This window comes from Alosa pseudoharengus, unplaced genomic scaffold (assembly GCF_046254945.1).
Source record: "Alosa pseudoharengus isolate Yale_2024_CS ecotype anadromous, Long Island Sound unplaced genomic scaffold, YU_APseudo_1.1 YU_APseudo_1.1_scf_21, whole genome shotgun sequence".
NCBI lineage: Eukaryota > Metazoa > Chordata > Actinopteri > Clupeiformes > Clupeidae > Alosa > Alosa pseudoharengus.
The window spans coordinates 3,092,471-3,113,346 of record NW_027468674.1 but is presented as its reverse complement, the minus strand read 5'-3'; the positions used below and the strand labels follow the sequence as shown (position 1 = coordinate 3,113,346).

Sequence of the window (20,876 nt, the reverse complement as noted above, 5' to 3'; positions counted from 1 at the left end):
ATAGTTGAAAATACCTTCGAAAACTTGCCCCTCTACTTCCAATCAACTACAGTAGGCTCATTCATTCATCAAACGTCTATCAATAAAATAAGCAAACAATGAGTAGGCTACCTAGGCCTATGTTAATAATTATAAGGCTATCACAATTAAAATAATAACCATAGTTATGGTAGTAGGCAGACAATCTGTTTTGTTTTGCGAACAAATACATTTATCAAATAGTTTATAAATGTAATAAAGCTCCTTAAAAATTAGCACGGAGGTCTGATGTGAATGACAGCTAGCTGAACCAATAAGACAACATAATTACCATTAGAATTAACTTAGCTTGGCTGTTAGCCTGGTCGGGACCAGGCTAGGTGCAGAGAATAAATCCCTATGGTAACTTATGTGCCATCTCTTTTGTGAAACCAAGTCAAGGCTAAATTCATCCAGGATAACCTAAAAATCCCAGCTTAATCCCTTATCTAGGTTTTGTGAAATACCCCTCAGGTTTCAAACATGACATCAACATCAACAACAACAAACCTCTCACTTCCCCTGCAGTTCTGACTACACAAAAGAATTCACTTTAACGTATCTGTTCCCCTCATTCAAAGATACCCTCCATGACACAAACAGACTTACTTGGGTGGTTTATCGCCCCTTTCCAAGGGACACCAGGCAGAGATCTCACATGTTTTTACTGTCTGATTGAAGTTCACACATTTACCTGTCTGCCGACCTGCGGAAAGTGAAGAAGCCAAAACAAATGACTGTAGAGCTTACTACCATATACCACACACACGATTAAAGCACATTAATAATATTCTGCCATAAATTAAAGAAGAAAAAAAACACTGTCTCGCTTACCATTGCTTCGCGAACTTTTTATTCCAACTTTGCAGTCCTTGTCTGAGGAGCAATTAGATGCTGCGCTCGGGATCTGAGTGGACAGAGTAGCCACCTTATATGCACACAAACTATAAGCCGATGATCTTTAAAACTAAAACATATAAATCCCTATACATTTTGGTTTCCCGATAAGAGGGTTTTCTATGATTCATCTTACGATCGTTCATTTGGTTTTTCCGACTGTTTCCCGAACATGCTCGTAGCGTGAACACGTCACGCATGTACTGCTCTTAACCCTTAGAACCCTAAGCTGTTTTTAGGGCATTTTCACTACCTTTATTCATAAGGATTTATTCTGGTCATTGTAAGTGCCACACACATATATTATATATTGTTTTTTTCAGGAGAGTCTAGGCTATTCAGATCTGCAATCATTTCATGTATTAATACTAGCATTGATTTTATTTTGATTTTTAAAGAATTAAAATATAAAAAGTGTATTATAAAAATTCTTATATTTCGACATGTATCTCACCACAGCAAGCTCACAGCTCTACATGCATTTCATGTGTGTGTAGGGCAGACTGTCCTGAATCGGGCAATATAATTGCCATGTTGGAGGGATACTCTGGGGCGGGGCGAGGTTGCGTGTTAGCCTGCGTGCCTGTGTGTATGCAGTCATAATAATTCTCAACTTTTTACTGCATTGCCATGAACAAAGTAAAGGCAAAAAAGGTGTTTATTTGTTGAACAAATTGGGATGCAATGTGAGCCTTGAATTGGATGCCATGCAGGAATTTGCTAGGATCTCAAAACCGGAATATGAACATGCTTTGCCATAGAGAAACACATGATAGCATTGGATTATAAACATGCTTTGCCACAAGAACAGACAAAAACGTGGGGTAAGTCCAGCTATATGAAGTTATTATTTTGCTGTCACTTCGTCTGTTTTATAACCCAGAAGGATGTACTTGGTATCAAATGATAGCTCCGAGTCTCCTCTTTCATCTGACATGCGTGGCATATCTATGCGATCACGGGTCCGCGAGTAATTTAAACGAGAGTAATGAGTGTGCAGCGTTGGTTTGTGTACATGACGTTATTATTTTGCAGTCACTTCGACTGGTTTTATAAGCCAGAAGGGTCGATAAACATGGTACCAATGGATAGCCCTGTGCCTCCTCTTTCATCTGATATGCTTGCCATATCGATGCGATCACGGGTTCGCGAGTAATTCAAACTAGAGTAATGTGTGTGCAGGTGAACGCAGAGAAGTATAGACTGTAAATATGATGCAATTTGATTTAATTTCATGATTTTTTTAAATTTTCATACTTGATCGTACAGACAAGTGTGTAGTCTCGTTGGAAAGCCCCACTTCTGCTCTGTCATGCAATAAAGGTTTCATCTCGCTGCAATGAACCGTTCCGGAGCAATGTAACAGAGAAGAAAGGGTGTGTTTTTTGACGCACTTTGCGTCAATCGGGTTCTAAGGGTTAAGATGCTCTTAAGGGGAGCTGTCCACGTTAATAGTTCTGAAATATCCTCTGATTTGATGGTGATGTCAGGTGACTGCACGTCACAGCTATAGGCCTACCGTTTAAGCTTCGGATCTACACATTAATTCACATCAATACGAAAATAGAAACACTTTGACATCTGCATGTAAGCATCCCAAGTAGGTTATATACCACACACAGACATAAATAATTCATAAGTAATTATTATGACCGCCGCAGCGGTCATATAGGGATTGTCAAAGTTTTTTTTTTTTCTTTTTTTTTTTTCCCGTCATCTACTTCCTGAAATTTTGGTCAACGATACCCGGGACACTGGGTCACCGAAACACCGGGTTTTTGTTTGGTCCCCGGGGGCCACTCCCCCTGGGCCCCCCCAAACCCCAAAAATGCAGTTTTTCCTAAATAACTACCTGAACCGTGGCACCGAGGATGAAGACATTTTTATGGTATGTTGGTCTCAAGGGCCCACATCAACCTAGCCCATAATCACTCATTTGTGATTTGCACCCCCCCGGTAAAAAATGAAAATGCAATATCATTCTATTTTAATCGCCCCTCTCTTCAGTAAAGACGTTCAGAACTGCACCAAATTTTATGTGTATGATTAACCTGACATTCTCTGGGGGTATGCCAAGTTTCGTAGAATTTCATCCATGGGGGGGTCTAAAAAATTAAGTTATGTGTACATTTAGTGACTGTACACTCATTGGCCTGTAGATGGTGGTGCACACATATACACATGCACACACACACACAGGCACCCACATACTATCGGTATTAGAACGGCCAATACATAATTACAAATTCAGTAGGATTAAAAGAAATCATCATCATGGCTGCATTTCCAGTATCGGCGATAAGTAGTCGTTTGTCCACTAGATGGTGCATCGTTGCAGTGAGACGTAATTTTGTTGGAAGTTAATTAGGGATGTCCGATATTGGCTTTTTTGCCGATATCCGATATGCCGATATTGTCCAACTCTCAAATTTCGATTCCGATATCAGCCGATACCGATGTCGATATGTGGGTTATTTTTCCTCAAAACTAATTTAGGTAACATCACATATCTCCTGTTGTGGAATTAACACAACATGCTTAATGTTATTGTGATGCCCCACTGGATGCATTCTTGAATGCAACAAGGCTTTCCAAATGTTAACATTGTCTGTGCAAAATAAGAAAAATACTTCAACTTAATTTAGGGAAAAAGTGCCATGTTTATTTTTTAATTGTCTCAAACAACAGTTTGGATTACACTCTCCCTGAGATAATCTTGACAATGCCCACAACAAATAGGGCAAATTTGACTTCTTCACAAATGATAAAACATTGTACCTGAACAACTATGTGCAACATAGCAGAATGTAAAGCCAACTAAAATAACAGGCATAGTGTATGACAGGCTACCCTTTTTCTGTGTTAAATGAGCCTGCATTTGTAGGATGCTTCATGAACTGTTTCTTTAACTAAAACTCAATCACCTTAATTGAATGAATGCACAAATATGAGTCAATTACACTGTGGCAAGCAACTATACTGCACAATTTTGAAAACATTTGTTTGAGCTACAAAAAATACTTCAGGCTTGAGGTGAAGTACATAACGGGCAATACCCACAATCAGGCTTGGAATTTCACCATTTTAGGGGCAAGGCCACTTGGCCTTCAGTTGGGCATATTTGGTGGGGGGCACAAAGGCCACATGTCAGGGCACCAAGGCCAAAGTTAACTATACAGTAGTAGGCTATAAAAATGATCAAAGTTGTATTCACTGCAGTAGACCTGCATCACTGTATACAAAAACATAAAACATGACATATTACATATAACTGTAAATCATCTGATCATCTAATATTTTCAGATATCTAGGCTATATTTAACATTTATTTTATATTTGGCCTGTTATGAAATCATGTATTGAACAATTTAAGCACAGCTCAGCTTTAAGAAACTCAAATAGCCTAGATGCATGCTTAGCATTTTGTGATCATTAAAGCAACACCAAAGAACTTTTCCTCTGTTGCACGCACGCTATTTGTTTATCCAGCAACGGCTTTGCAAATAACGATGTCCATAGACAAGGTAGAATATGTTGCATGATTTTATGAAAGTACGATGTATTGCGACATCATGCAAGTCAAATTTGTAGTTTCTTATGTCTCATTCCATCGAACTACAAACCCGCTACCCGATCTGGCAAACTTGCATAGTGCGGTTACAGCCGATAGAGGGCCGCGAAGCGAATGCAGAAGTGCCGTTCACCCTGTTACGAGTTGATGAACCACGGAAACAATTTTGGAAACATTATTTTAAGGTACAAAAAACTCTTTGGTGTTGCTTTAGGGCTACTTTCACAAACTCTTACAGTCAGCTGTCCCCTGATTTACCGATATCTAGGCGACATTTGTAATATTTGTTTTGTATTTGGCCCGTTATGAAATAATGTGGAACAATTTAAACACAGTGTAAAACTTAAATCCCAAATTTGGAGACATCCATGTATGTTTAAATTTACTGCAAATTCAAAACGGGATTAGTCTGGAACGGCTAACTGTACAGGGGACTGATTTACACCTTTCTGTTCGGTAAGGTCTGCTGTTTATTCTGATATATGGTTTGTCATATTTTAAACGAAGGGTTCTGAAGTATTCCACCGAGATGAATGGGTAGGGAGATGGACGCAAAACCTTCAGTAGAATTTATGATTGAATGATATTATTTACTTTTCTCGCGAACCGTTCACCACAGCAATTAGCGGCTAACATCGTTTAAAAGCTGAGAAAAAGCTCTTTCATGTGATACTTGTGATGTCTGTGTGATGAGTAGGCTACTTCGCGAGTAGTTCAACTGAGAAGAATGGGTTAATTTGGACGCACTTTCTTGCGCTGTCACTTTCTCCACTGCGTAATTTGGCCATAGGCTAAATATATATCGCTATTAGTAGGACGCAAAGCAGAATATTTAAAGAAGGGGGCACCGTGGCCTGTAAACCTCTGATTTTCAAAGGGGCATCACGGCCAACTCAAGGGGCTACGACGGCCATGGCCAATTCCAAACCACAGACATAATGTTGAAACAGAGCGAGAAACTTTGTTACTGCAGCCATCCCATAGACAGTAAAAGGAGCCATCCACGCTTGTTTGTATGCTTCAAGACGCAGCTTGATGAGGTCATCATCTGTGCGCCGGTAAACGCTTCAGGAACGCAAGCATTATTTTATCGGTTTTAAGGCAAAAAAAATCCGATAACGATATTAACAGATATTACATTTTTATGCTAATATCGGGCCGATAATATCGGTGGGTCGATATTATCGGACATCTCTAAAGTTAATCTAAAGTGGGTTGGAAAGACACTACGCTTCCTTCAAGGACAAGACTGTAGGCTAAAGTAGTTTATCGCAGAGAACGTCTAAGGGTAGGATGATTTCTGCATGACATGTAATTCCCATTTCCTCTTGAAGCCGAAATAAATCTGAGAATGTTTATCGGATATGCTTGTTTTTTACTGCAGGTAGGCTACGTTAATCCTATCAATAGCAGAACGTAGGTAAAATAATGTTACCGTTAGCATGGTTGAGTGATGGAGGCCAATTTGATTATTGATGTATTTGTAGAAAACCATAAATGCGTTTATAGGCTACCAAGCAAATCGATAACAGCACTAATTGTATCTTTCGACTGTCATCTCATTTGCTTATGACCATAACCTAGGCTACTAACAGGAGCTAAGTGAGTTAGCCACAACACGTTCGCTACGTGATGGTTTTTTAATGGAAAATATATAGGCTACCTGAAAGATAACCTGTCTATGATGCATCCTAAACACCGGGCTGGGACATTTCTGCTCAAGGTCTCAAAAAGCATCTGAGTCAACGTTCATTCCTAAACACCCATATAGGCTACTTCAATTCTCTAGTTTCAAGGGTGATTCAAGTAAGGAAGAGCATGGCTCAAAGTAAAGTAACTGAAACTACATAAATTCGTCAAAGTGAATAATTTGTGTCAACTCGCCGCAATGTAGATTTATTAACGCACCCGTGATGATCTACATCTCCATTTAAACCAGATGTTTTAGAGCGCACGTTGAGATGTATTCAGGGCAGGGCTGTACCTACACATATTTGTTGCACGTGCTACAAAAATCATTCTTTGCGATGGATGATTTAGTACCAATGTTACACCGGTCAGATACAGTTTTGCCTATGGCTATTCCGTGAGACTGAGGCGCTTTTTGTTTGTTCGAAGTGTGTGTTTAGGGTGTGAGAGGGGAGTCGATGTGCTTTGATTCCAGCTTGGTAGTTGTAGTCTATGCGATTAAAAAACATGTGTGTGTGAAGTATCCAAACAATGATAACTTTCATTATGGCTGCTTTAGCCACAGACCTTGAGCTACTGTACAGTGGGTTGGGTTCCATTTAGAAGTGTCCACTTCATTCGCCCTTTCTGTGATTCACACAGCTACGTGAAATGTATTACTACTGATATGCAAAACTATTAACTTTTCGCCAAGAGGTGGCAGCTTGATACTGTAAGGTGTAAGCCATTGGTTCCAAAGGAGATTTTATTTGGGTCGCCAGCATAGCCTACTGACAATTTGTGTTGTGTAATAGGCCTAGCATAGGGCCTACCTTATATAGCATGTAGTTTGTTAACAGTCACGGTTTTGTCATAACTCCCTCTATGCATTTTTGCATTTAGAATAGCTCTGAAACCGGGGGGCGAACACGTCGCAGGGGGGGCGCCAGTGCGTGGATATCTCAATCGCAAAATTAAACAATATTTCTATCGGGCGCCTACCATGGACTAGGCTGGGTGAAAATCAAAAGATTGCGTCAAAAGATTGAGCTTAACCATGGACCTCATGGTTGCAAAATGCAAGGGAACATGAATCAGCATATTATTTGCACAAACAGTACGGACAGTAGCTCTTCAACTTTGCCCGTTAAAATGTGTATGAACAGTCTCGCAACGCATTTCATGAAGGCCCTTTAGGACATGTCAGTTATTTGCACCACTGGGTAAAACGGCATTTTGTTTTAGACTACTGGTATTTAATTTGTGCATTGACAATAAAGCTGAATATCATTTGAACTAGATGACTAAACTTATGCATATGTAGAAGAAGAAACATTCACAAAAATCCATGACATGACCTCTCTTCTTGATAGCTGTTGAAAACTGCATGGAACTGACAGGGATTGTTTTGTTTAATAATAAATAAATAAATACATTATGCTGCTACCTTCTGCTTTTCCCAAATACAATGTAGCCTACAGGTGTACCTTTCATCAGTCCAGTTGCAATGGATGGACTGTGATGAACTGCCCTACTTGATTGTTTAGATTTTAAAGGTTTTATAACAATGTTACAGATTTTTTGGCCCAGAAACAAATCTATTCACCTTTGCAGCGCCAGTAGGCTACTTTGTGTGCGGAATGTGTGCAAACACACATTCCAAACAAGCATACACAAAAGTTTCAAGAGTGGGGGATGGAGTAGAAGATGGAGACAAATTCATTAATATGATTTATTTTCGCGGAATGGATGTGCAGGACTGAGCGGCGGTCATATTTTGTAACGCTATGCGGTTCATCTAGTTTAAGATTAAATTGTTGCACCATGCAATACTTTTTCGCTGTGTCACTTAAGAACACGTTTGAAGATAAGAAAGAAGTCGAGTAAGAAAGTGAGGAAATGTGTAGGCTTAGAGTTTGATGCAGTAGGCCTACAGACTAAACCACGTTCCTTTCTCTGCTTGTACCCTTTTAGGCCTAATAAAATATAGCCCTCACTTAGCAAAGATAATGGCAAACTATTCTGGCAACGTCTCGTTTCATAACTTGATTGCATTTTTGTCCGCTTTTAATCACATTATTATGACAATTAAATGTAGGCTATGCTATTTTGCACGCTAAAATCTAATTCATCACAGGTAAACACAATAAAGAATGGGAACGTAAGTTGGATTATGTAATTTAAGTTGCAATTCCTCTGTATGTCCTGTTGGTGATCTCAGTGAGAAGTACTGTTAAGATGCTCTTAGCCGGTAACGAGAACTCTGGAGCACTCGCAGATCTACGAGTGTTTTCACTACGCTCTTAAGCTACGATGGTTTCGGGAAACAGTCGGCAAATCTTAAGACGTTCGTGAGAGGGACTTTACGACGCTCTTAGGCTTAAGATGCTTTCGGGGAACTGGGCCCAGAACATTGAGATTCAGGAAGATGATTCAGTGCAAGAATGCGCATTGCTCACACACACACCAACCTCAAGTTTCTTGAGAACTTTAATCACTTAATCAAGTCAGTGTACTGATGAAGGAATAGACTAAATGGAAAGATAAAGGTTTGCAAAGTGTCATGCGTCATATCATGCTCCTTTCATAGAGTATTTGTATTACTTTCAAAATACAAAAAAAACAGTGTTTTGCCTATTTATATGCATTTTGTAGATTATTTTGATACACTTAAAATGATAGGGTATTTGATATTTAATTATAAAATACATTTTGATGTATTTTTGCCCATCCTTGCCAACAGTTAGAGCAGCCAGGCATCTATAGTGCTACACTTTGGGGGCATATTTAAAATCATGCCCCCCACTGGAGCCTCCTAGCCTCTAACTGTTAGCTGCAGCAACTCTTTTGGGGGGGGGGGTTCTCGTACCGACAGCACTCAGTGACTTTAAGAAACAGAGATCTATGTGAAAAATGGCCAGTTTTTCTTCAAGGCATCAGGAGGGGGGTTAGCCTACCTAACACACACGCATAAGCCTACTGCACACCTGTGTACCAGACCTAACACACACACATAAGCCTACTGCACACCTGTGTACCAGGCCTAACACACACACATAAGCCTACTGCACACCTGCGTACCAGACCTAACACACACACATAAGCCTACTGCACACCTGTGTACCAGACCTAACACACACGCATAAGCCTACTGCACAGCTGTGTAGGCTACCAGCTAGCTGCCATTACACTTAACACCAACTCATCTACACCCAAGCTAGGTTTGAGACTGCACACTGAAAAAAAAAACAGGAAAAAAACCCTTTTACTTCTTGACTTTGTTTGGGTGGGTAAGGCTTAGCCCACCCTGGCCCCTGCCGAGAGCTGGCCCTTAGGCCTACTCACTCGTTTCACCCCCTAATAGATGCTATTAACTGAAGTAGGCCTACCCACTCGTTTCACCCACTAATACAATAGATGAATCACTTCTGTCATGGCCCGTTAAACCTACACATGAGCCCATATGTCCCCCCTGATCTAGGTGAGCTGGGTACTATCCAGACATGACACAGTTAAGCAAAAAATGACATTTAGATTAATAACGTTAGCGTTTCTTTGTTGACTATAGCCTGTAAATCAGTAAACAAATAGGCATGGACTACTAATGTAAAAATGGGGGGTCCAACTAATAACATTAAAAAGTAAGTGGGTCCTGTCCCATCCTCATATAATGGATCCGATGGCCATGCTGCTGGTTAGTAATTCCCTGAGTTATGAAGAATCAGGCATGGATTACTGCACGGGCCTACCGGGCCCAGGCCCCCATGGGGTCAGGCGGCCCTGAAGCCCAAGCTTTTCCATGGAATCATTGTATCATCATGTAGGCTATGAATCTGATTGAATTTAGTATTGGCCATCCCCAAAATGCACCAGAATACAGGAAATCACATCAAACAAATTAAAAAAATGTGCGACAATTAGTGGGGGGCCCTTAATACATCTGGGTCCAGGGGCCCGAAAGTTCATAATCCGCCCATGGTTGCACTGCCCCTTGTTGTTTGCTCAATTTAACATTGTTGAGGCTATTGAAATTAGGGACTGGAGCCGTCCCTGTCGGGACAAATCAAAATCACCCACAATACGGGATGTCCCGGGGAATTTGGGACGGTTGGCAACCTTAGTATGAGGTACACTGTTACTGCTTTCTGAGAAAGTGTTTGCGATGTAACCTGAAACCTGAACTTGCCATAATTAGCCCACCAATAAAATACAATCTTGGGTACAAAGTCATCACCCTTAGTGTTTATGATGCTACATGGACTTTGTGGACACACACACACTCACTCACTCACTAAAAAAGTCTTTTTTAATCATAAATCTTATCTCTACATACACACAAACTTGATTTCTTACTTTTAACTGACTTTGACTGGCTTGACTCAGTAAATTATAACACTACCCTAATTGAACCCTTCAAAGCTTCTTTTCAGTGTCAACAGTCATCCTATGGTGACTATGCCTCTTTTGAATATCTTTGTGCTGTCCTTAAAAGTTGTCCGAAAATCCTGCTGCTAAGGGACTGTTCGTTATTTATTTAAGGGGCCACCGGAGGAGTTTTGGGAGCGTTAGTCAAAAAAGACGTGACTCTCCCTCGCCGATTTTTTCTATGACCCTCCAAAGTGATTGAGAAAAAAATGCATAACCCTCCCCAACAATTTATTGATGCCTTCTGTACTGGGTCAATTAGAGAGCTTGCATGCTACCACTCCTTCCTTGAAATGCCTTGAAAAGGCTGTCGTTTGTGCAATTTCACAAATAATCACCGGGACCAAAACATACCTGTCAACTTTTTCCGCGTTTATCACATATTTTAACTTTTTTCCGCTGTCTTAGGAGGAGCTGCAGGGCCGTTGCAAACTTGTGCGAGGCCCTTTTCACTTACATGCATGAAATCATGCGATAGCCTACTTTACACCTGGCCTACCTGTCGGTGCATTTTAATAGCAGGCTAATGAGCTACACCAGCTTGTCTAAGAGGGGGAATTGTATAGCGCCTATAACTTTGCTGAGTCACATAGGCTATTTGGCCATAAGCCGTTTATCATAGGCTACATCACGAAACCAAACTAGTGTGACAAAGCACTTTAACAGGGGGAATTAATTGGGTATGAATCATTGTGCTGAACGCTATTTGTCAATGAGCAGAAACACACTCGACATTCAAACTAGGCTATTGATAATATGTGCACTACGGAAACTGGTCTGTAAAGGCTAACATTGGACAAATAAATGACATTGACTTGCCATATCCTGACTCAGAATAAAAAACATTTTCTTGCTTACTTTGCCACAAACTCAGCCATGAAATCATAGGCCAGCTTCAAGGTATAGCCTAACGTCTTTTTGAATTCATAGAAGGGCGAGCCCACTGTCTCTCCTGTGACATGGAGGTGTGCAAATAGTTTTTAAAAGCCTGCATGTTCAACTTCGAAAAGCTTCGTTCACCCGATGCCAGTCACTGATCGCAATTTAAAAGTTCGGGAAGGTTCATCTTTTTAAGTTTTAAGTGCAGTAGCCTAGGCCTATCTGTCCCCTTTTGAATTATATCTCGAGTCTATTAGCTACAGTGCGTTTATGTCCTGGGATTCGGACGTGCTCCAAAAGAGGTTATGAGGAGCAATATGATAAAGAAATTTGATGATCATTTATCGTTGTTTTGGGACCTTAAGCCTTTTCCATATGTGTCAGTGAAGGAGGTAGAAGAAACATGCTGTCACGTCAGGTAGGCCTACCCTGAAGGTTCTTAGTGATTATGAGGAACAATATGAGAGAAATGTTATTATTATTATTATTATTATTATTATTATTATTGGCCAGGTGTGAGGCCCATCAGACGCGAAGCCATGGGTGACGGCCCAAATATTGCTGTTTTCATGAATACAAAAGTTGGGTGACCCTCCCTCCTAGAATAAAAAAAATGGGTGACCCTCCCCTCTACAAAGAATAAAAAGACATGACCCTCCCCTATTTTCCTCCGGTGGTTCATTCCATAAATACCGAACGGTCCCTAACTGTACATAGACCTCCCAATTTGCCAGTTGCAGTCTTCTTTGAAGAATTCTGTGAATTGCTCTCTGAAATCTGTGTTCACTTTGACAGCATTGTTATATGAGGTGATTTCAACATCCATGTCGATAATCTTTAAAAAAAAAACATGCACACAACACATACAGGCCCCCCACTCACTCTCAGGGCCACACACTCAATCTTGTCATCACAAAAGGTGTAACTGTCTCTACATCTGTTGTGGATTTAGCCTTATCTGATCACTGCTGTATCTTCATGGAAGTCTGCATGTCCCCCTATCGTCAGAATAACTCCATGATGATCAGAAAGAGCGCTATAAATGACAACACTTGTGTTCTTTTTGAGCAAGCACTCTTCGAGTCCACAACCCCAGTCCCAAAGAGTGCTGATAACTTGCGGGAAGATTTTAACTTAACTCATTGAGTGCCCTTCCCATGCGTTGAGTGCCAAAAACGTAATATTACGTTTTTAGCTTTTTTTTTAAATTACGAAACTAGACACTCTAATACACCTTATATGTGATTTTGGGAACTCTGTGATGAATAGAAATGATATATATGACGATCGTGAAACTCATGAAAACGCACAATCTGAACATTTTATCTGGACATTTTATCATAACTCGGTTGCCGCTTTGGGTCGAATCAGTGACGCATGCACGTCAGGTCAAAACCAGGCATTTTCGTGGGTCTATCACGAGGTGGCAGTCTCGCCAGGTCTCACCGATCACTTCCCGGAATGTTTACACGAGTAAGTAACAGGCAACACTTCATATTTCATGAAAGACGTTATATCTCCATTTCTAGAAAAAAACAGCGATTTTGATGAAAACTAGCCACTGTTTAGCTTGGGATTTCTCAGGAACAGAGGCGTGTAGAAATACACGGTTTGCACCCACTGAGAGCTCAAAGTCTGACCTTTTAATCGAGCTATTGTACGTGTTCATAGCTATAACACAGAAAATGCTGTGGCTGTACAAAAATAAACATCAATGGTCTAGATTGCTGGCACTCTAGGACAAAGCTCCCGAAAACGGCTTGGCATTCAATGAGTTAAGAATGACAAATATAATGGATGACATTGCTCCTCTAAAATGGAAAAAATCCATCGGTAAACAGAAGGCTCCATGGACGAACGACCCATCAGTTAAATTGCAAAAAAAAAGAATGTAGGAGAACAGAAAGGAAATGCAGCAAATCCAAACTTAACTCAGACTATCTGATTCATAAAGAGACACTTTACAAATACAACTCTGTAATTTGTAAAGCAAGACAATCTTATTTCTCCACCATCATTAACAGTAAAGCAAATAACACTCGTGCGCTATTCTCCACTATTGAGAAGCTAACAAATCCCTCCTCTCATCTGGCACCTGAGCTACTCTCAGTCGACAAATGCAATGAATTTGCCTCTTTCTTTAAAAGCAAGGTAGAGAACATAAGACATTATAACTCATCTACGTCGCATAACATCTCTCATTTTGAGCCACCAGCTATTCTGAGAGATGAGCTCAGCACTCTGTCAAACTTCAACCCTGTTGACTTTGACTTGAATGCTGTGTGGGTCTCACTGGCTCAGTCATCTGCTGGCTTAGGTCCTACTTAGAGCACAGGAGTTTTTATGCATCTATTGGTCATCATGCCTCAGCTCCTATGCCCCTAACATGTGGTGTCCCTCAGGGTTCAATCCTTGGCCCTCTTTTGTTTAAACAGGAACATGCTCCCTCTTGGCCAAATCATAAAGAACCATTCCATCAATTACCATAGTTACGCAGACGACACACAGTTATACCTATCCCTGTCTCACAATGAGTTTACTCCCCTTGAATCCCTTTACCATTGCCTTACAGTAATCAAGTTCAAGACTGGATGTCTAAAAATCTTCTTAAACTAAATGCGGACAAAACTGAAGTAATTATCTTTGGGAAAAAGGATCAGAGACTAAAGACTGCCACACTATTAGAAATTAAAGGTTTTGAGGTAGCGGAAACTGTAAAGAACCTCGGGGTCATTATTGACAATGACCTAAGCTTCAATAGCCACATGAAGGCAGTCACAAAATCGGCTTTTTATCACTTAAAAAACATTGCGAAGGTTAAAAACTTCATATCATATAGACCTAGAAAAGCTTATTCATGCTTTCATCACCAGCAGGGTGGATTACTGTAATGGTCTTTTCACTGGTCTCCCTAAAAAAACAATAAAACCTCTTCAAATGATCCAAAATGCATCAGCAAGGCTATCGACCAGAACCAAAAGAAGAGATCATATCACACCAATTTTAAAATCTCTACACTGGCTACCAGTGACCTGAAGAATTGATTTTAAAATCCTTTTACTAGCTTTTAAATCACTAAATGGCCAAGGGCCTCTCTATATAGCAGAGATGTTTGAAACATATAGCCCCTCAAGATCACTCAGATCAGCGGAAAAACTCCAACTGGTACAACCCAGCACCCGCACCAAGCAGGGAGAGGCAGCCTTTAGCTGCTATGCGGTCCGTCTCTGGAAACGTCTTCCTATAGACATCAAGAGCTCTCCCACCATCTCCATTTTTAAATCCAGACTGAAAACCAAACTTTTCTACGATGCCTTCCACTAACCCACCCTTGTACCTGTGGTTTGTTAGCTTTCATGTTTTTATCTGAGCTTGGTTTTATTCATTTTTTTATTTCGTCTTGTAATTATTATAGTGGATGGAATCCACTATCTTGAAATCTCCTGGCTTCTTATTATTACAGTGCATGAAAATGCACTGTACTGTTCTTCCTAGGCTTCTTCTTCTTATTACAGTGCATGAAAATGCACTGTACTGTTCTTCCTAGGCTTCTTATTACAGTGCATGAAAATGCACTGTACTGTTATTCCAAGGCATTTTATTATTATTATTATTACAGTGCATGAAAATGCACTGTACTGTTATTCCAAGGCATTTTATTAGAGTGCATGAAAATGTACTCTACTGTTCTTCCTAGGCTTCTTCTTATTACAGTGCATGAAAATGCACTGTACTGTTCTTCCTAGGCTTCTTATTCTTCTTCTAACGCAATTAATGCAGCTTCAACCGCTTAACGTAGAAACTTCATTCAAACTATGTTACGTAGGTCTTACTTAGGACATGGGTGCTTTGTATTTTTCAGCTTTGTAACTTTTATACTTTTTAAACTATTAATTAAAAACTGTTCAAAATTTCCCCATAGACTTAACATGGGCTGATGACATCACAATAGAGCCGTTAAGCAATTAGAATCCTATGGCAGGTGTTCGGGCCAGCTGCATCAACTGCCAGTCTCAGGCTTTAAGCATACAAACTGGCCCTATTAAGACTACACATCCTGTTCAACTGCTTCCTCTGCCAAAAACTGTTTCAAAATAAAAGTCCTCACTACAATATTTCACTGTTAAACAATTTAACCCTTTAAACTACTGAACTTTTATCTGTTCAGCCATTGTAACTGTTACTTGTCATCAACTATGACTCCTACCCACTGTAGCTAGTTAGCTAAGATAGCTAAGTAACTTGGTTAGCATAGTTAGCATGCTAGCATGTTAGCATGCTAGTTAGCATGCTAGTTAGCATTTTTAGCAAAACTGTTAAAAACGATTAGCTAAGTTAGCTAAGTCACATGGTTAGCATAGTTAGCATGCTAACATGTTAGCATGCTAGTTAGCATTTTTTGCAAAACTGCTAAAAATGATTAGCTAAGTTAGCTAAGTCACATGGTTAGCATAGTTAGCATGCTAACATGTTAACATGCTAGTTAGCATTTTTTGCAAAACTGCTAAAAATGATTAGCTAAGTTAGCTAAGTCATATGGTTAGCATAGTTAGCATGCTAGCATGTTAGCATGCTAGTTAGCATTTTTTAGCAAAACTGCTAAAAATGATTAGCTAAGTTAGCTAAGTCACATGGTTAGCATGTTAGCATGCTAGTTAGCATTACTGTTAAAAATGATAAGCGAAGTTAGCTAAGTCACATGGTTAACATAATTAGCATGTTAGCATGTTAATTAGCATAGTTATCATAACTAATAAAAATTATTAGCTAGGTTAGCTAAGTCATATGGTTAGCATAGTTAACATTTTAATATTGTTAGCATGCTAGTTAGCATAGTTACTTGGTTACCATTATTATCTTTAACATAGTTAGCATAACTACTAGCAAACATTGGAGCCATTCCAACTGTTAGTTATCGTCAACTATCTGCCTAAATAATTTAACCATTTCAATTATCAACCTATTTAACTGTTCAGTCATTCCAACTATAGTAAACCTTATCTACCAAGCAAATAATTTAACCATATGAACTCATCATATTTTTGCATTTTCATGCACTGTATTTCCTTCAGGAAATGCTTTTCTAGTTCTTATTATTCTTCTTCTAACGTAGCTAATGCAGCTTCAACCATTTAACGTAGAAACTTCATTCAAACTATGTTACGTAGGTCTTACTTAGGACATGTAGGCTTTGTATTTTTCATCTTTGTAACTTTTATACTTTTTAAACTATTAATTATTAACTTTTATAAAATCCCCATAGACTTAACATGGGCTGATGACATCACAATGGACTAATTAACTTGATTTGCACCTGTATCTTCTTCCAGCTGCTCATCTAGGCCGCATCAAAGAATCAGTTCAACTGATTGCACCTGTATCAACTGCTTTCTACTGAACTAGACCAACTCTCTCTGTGTCTCTACATTCTACAAGGATATAAGACACATTTCATCCAACTTTCTATCCATTCATCCTCTTCAAACCATTCACTCATCCACCCATTAAACTATTCATCAACATCCATTAAACAATCTGCCTATCAACATCCATTCAACTTTCTGTCTATCAACATCCATTACACTATCTACATTTAACTTTTAAACTATATACTCTGTCTGAGGCTTTAAGCATACAATAAATATGGCTCTATTAAGACTGCCGTTAAGCAATTAGAATCCTAGGCCAGGTGGCCAGGCCACCAGCATCAACTGCCAGTCTCAGGCTTTAAGCATACAAACTGGCCCTATTAAGACTACACATCCTGTTCAACTGCTTCCTCTGCCAAAAACTGTTTCAAAATAAAAGTCCTCACTACAATATTTCACTGTTAAACAATTTAACCCTTTAAACTACTGAACTTTTTAACTGTTCAGCCATTGTAACTGTTACTTGTCATCAACTATGACTCCTACCCACTGTAGCTAGTTAGCTAAGTTAGCTAAGTAACTTGGTTAGCATAGTTAGCATGTTAGCATGCTAGTTAGCATTTTTAGCAAAACTGTTAAAAATGATTAGCTAAGTTAGCTAAGTCACATGGTTAGCATAGTTAGCATGCTAGCATGTTAGCATGCTAGTTAGCATGCTAATTAGCATTTTTAGCAAAACTGCTAAAAATGATCAGCTAAGTTCACTAAGTCACATGGTTAGCATAGTTAGCATGCTAGCATGTTAGCATGCTAGTTAGCATTTTTAGCAAAACTACTAAAAATGATTAGCTAAGTTAGCTAAGTCACATGGTTAGCATAGTTAGCATGCTAACACATTAGCATGCTAGTTAGCATTTTTAGCAAAACTATTAAAAATGATTAGCTAAGTTAAGTAAGTTAACTAAGTTAAGTAAAAATGATTAGCTAAGTAACATGGTTAACATAGTTAGCATGTTAGCATGGCTAACATGCTAGTTAGCATAACTACTAAAAATGAAAACATTAGCTAAGTTAACTAAGTTAAGTATTATCCACCTATTTAACCGTTCAATCATTCCAACTATATTAAACCTTATCTACCAAGCAAATCATTTAACCATATAAACTATCCACCTATTTAACTGTTCAGTCACTCCAACTATATTAAATCTCATCTACCTAGCAACCAATATAGTTTGTTTTTACTCTGTATGATATTTTACATCATATTTTTTGCATTTTCATGCACTGTATTTCCTTCAGGAAATGCTTTTCTAGTTATTCTTCTTCTTCTAACGCAGTTAATGCAGCTTCAACCGTTTAACGTAGAAACTTCATTCAAACTGCGTTGCGTAGGTCTTACTTATGACATGTGGGCTTTGTATTTTTCATCTTTGTAACTTTTATACTTTTTAAACTATTAATTAAAAACTGCTCAAAATTTCCCCATAGACTTAACATGGGCTGATGACATCACAATGGACTAATTAACTTGATTTGCACCTGGTATAATCTTCCAGCTGCTCATCTAGGCCCCATCAAAGAATCAGTTCAACTGATTGCACCTGTATCAACTGCTTTCTACTGAACTAGACCAACTCTCTCTGTCTCTCCATTCTACAAGGATATAACACACATTTCCTCCAACTTTCTATCAATTTATCCTCTTCAAACCATTCACTCATCCACCCATTAAACTATCCATCAACATCCATTAAACAATCTGCCTATCAACATCCATTCAACTTTCTGTCTATCAACATCCATTCAACTTTCTGTCTATCAACATCCATTACACTATCTACATTTAACTTTTAAACTATATACTCTGTCTCAGGCTTTAAGCATACAATATGGCTCTATTAAGACTGCCGTTAAGCAATTAGAATCCTATGGCAGGTGTTCGGGCCAGCTGCATCAACTGCCAGTCTCAGGCTTTAAGCATACAAACTGGCCCTATTAAGACTACACATCCTGTCCAACTGCTTCCTCTGCCAAAAACTGTTTCAAAATAAAAGTCCTCACTACAATATTTCACTGTTAAACAATTTAACCCTTTAAACTACTGAACTTTTTAACTGTTCAGCCATTGTAACTGTTACTTGTCATCAACTATGACTCCTACCCACTGTAACTAGTTAGCATGGTTAGCATAGTTTAGCATACTAGCATGTTAGCATGCTAACATGTTAGCATGCTAATTAGCATTTTAAGCAAAACTGCTAAAAATGTTTAGCCAAGTTAGCTAAGTCATATGGTTAGCATAGTTAGCATGCTAACATGTTAGCATGCTAGTTAGCATTTTTTACAAAACTGCTAAAAATGATTAGCTAAGTTAGCTAAGTAACATGGTTAGCATAGTTAGCATGCTAGCATGTTAGCATGCTAGTTAGCATTTTTTACAAAACTGCTAAAAATGATTAGCTAAGTTAGCTAAGTCATATGGTTAGCATAGTTAGCATGCTAACATGTTAGCATGCTAATTAGCATAGTTAACATTATTGCTAAAAATGATTAGCAAAGTTAGCTAAGTCACGTGGTGAACATAGTTAGCATGCTAGCATATTAGCATGCTAGTTAGCATAGTTAGCATAACTGTTAAAAAAGATTAGCGAAGTTAGCTAAGTCACATGGTTAGCATAATTAGCATTTTAGCATGCTAATTAACATAGTTATCATAACTAATAAAAATTATTAGCTAGGTTAGCTAAGTCATATGGTTAGCATAGTTAACATTTTAACATTGTTAACATGCTAGTTAGCATAGTTACTTGGTTAACATTATTATCTTTGTTAACATAGTTAGCATAACTACTAGCAAACATTGGAGCCATTCCAACTGTTAGTTATCGTCAACTATCTGCCTAAATAATTGAACCATTTCAATTATCAACCTATTTAACTGTTCAGTCATTCCAACTATAGTGAACCTTATCTACCAAGCAAATAATTTAACCATATGAACTCATCATATTTTTGCATTTTCATGCACTGTATTTCCTTCAGGAAATGCTTTTCTAGTTCTTATTCTTCTTCTAACGCGTTTAATGCAGCTTCAACCGTTTAACGTAGAAACTTCATTCAAACTATGTTACGTAGGTCTTACTTATGACATGGGTGCTATGTATTTTTCATTTTTGTAACTTTTATACTTTTTAAACTATTAATTAAAAACTATCAAAATTTCCCCATTGACTTAACATTGCCCTTTATGACATCACAGCAATTAGAATCCTATGGCAGGTGTTCGGGCCACCTGGACCAACTGCCATTCTCAGGCTTTAAGCATACAAACTGGCCCTATTAAGACTACACATCCTGTTCAACTGCTTCCTCTGCCAAAAACTGTTTCAAAATAAAAGTCCTCACTACAATATTTCACTGTTAAACAATTTAACCCTTTAAACTACTGAACTTTTTAACTGTTCAGCCATTGTAACTGTTACTTGTCATCAACTATGACTCCTACCCACTGTAGCTAGTTAGCTAAGTTAGCTAAGTAACATGGTTAGCATAGTTAGCATGCTAGCATGTTAGCATGCTAGTTAGCATTTTTAGCAAAACTGCTAAAAATGATTAGCTAAGTTAGCTAAGTCACATGGTTAGCATAGTTAGCATGCTAACATGTTAGCATGCTAGTTAGCATGTTTTGCAAAACTGCTAGAAATGATTAGCTAAGTTAGCTAAGTCACATGGTTAGCATAGTTAGCATGCTAACATTTTAGCATGCTAGTTAGCATTTTTTGCAAAACTGCTAAAAATAATTAGCTAAGTTAGCTAAGTCACATGGTTAGCATGTTAGCATGTTAGCATGCTAGTTAGCATAACTGTTAAAAATGTTTAGTGAAGTTAGCTAAGTCACATGGTTAATATAATTAGCATGTTAGCATGCTAATTAACATAGTTATCATAACTAATAACAATGATTAGCTAGGTTAGCTAAGTCATATGGTTAGCATAGTTAACATTTTAACATTGTTAGCATGCTAGTTAGCATGGTTACTTGGTTA

The 20,876-nt window shown here is 38.6% G+C and overlaps 1 protein-coding gene across 1 annotated transcript in view; it reads right to left on the bottom strand.

Annotated features, from left to right (window-relative positions):
* LOC143138676 (P2X purinoceptor 4a-like) overlaps nt 1-20,876 on the bottom strand; it is a 103,055-nt gene that overhangs the window by 25,866 nt on the left and 56,313 nt on the right. The window contains exons 4-5 of the mRNA XM_076299096.1: nt 853-925; nt 628-724 (exon numbers count right to left, since the gene is read on the bottom strand). Of these exons, the coding sequence (XP_076155211.1) occupies nt 628-724; nt 853-925 (170 nt within the window). The remainder of the gene's footprint in view (nt 1-627; nt 725-852; nt 926-20,876) is intronic.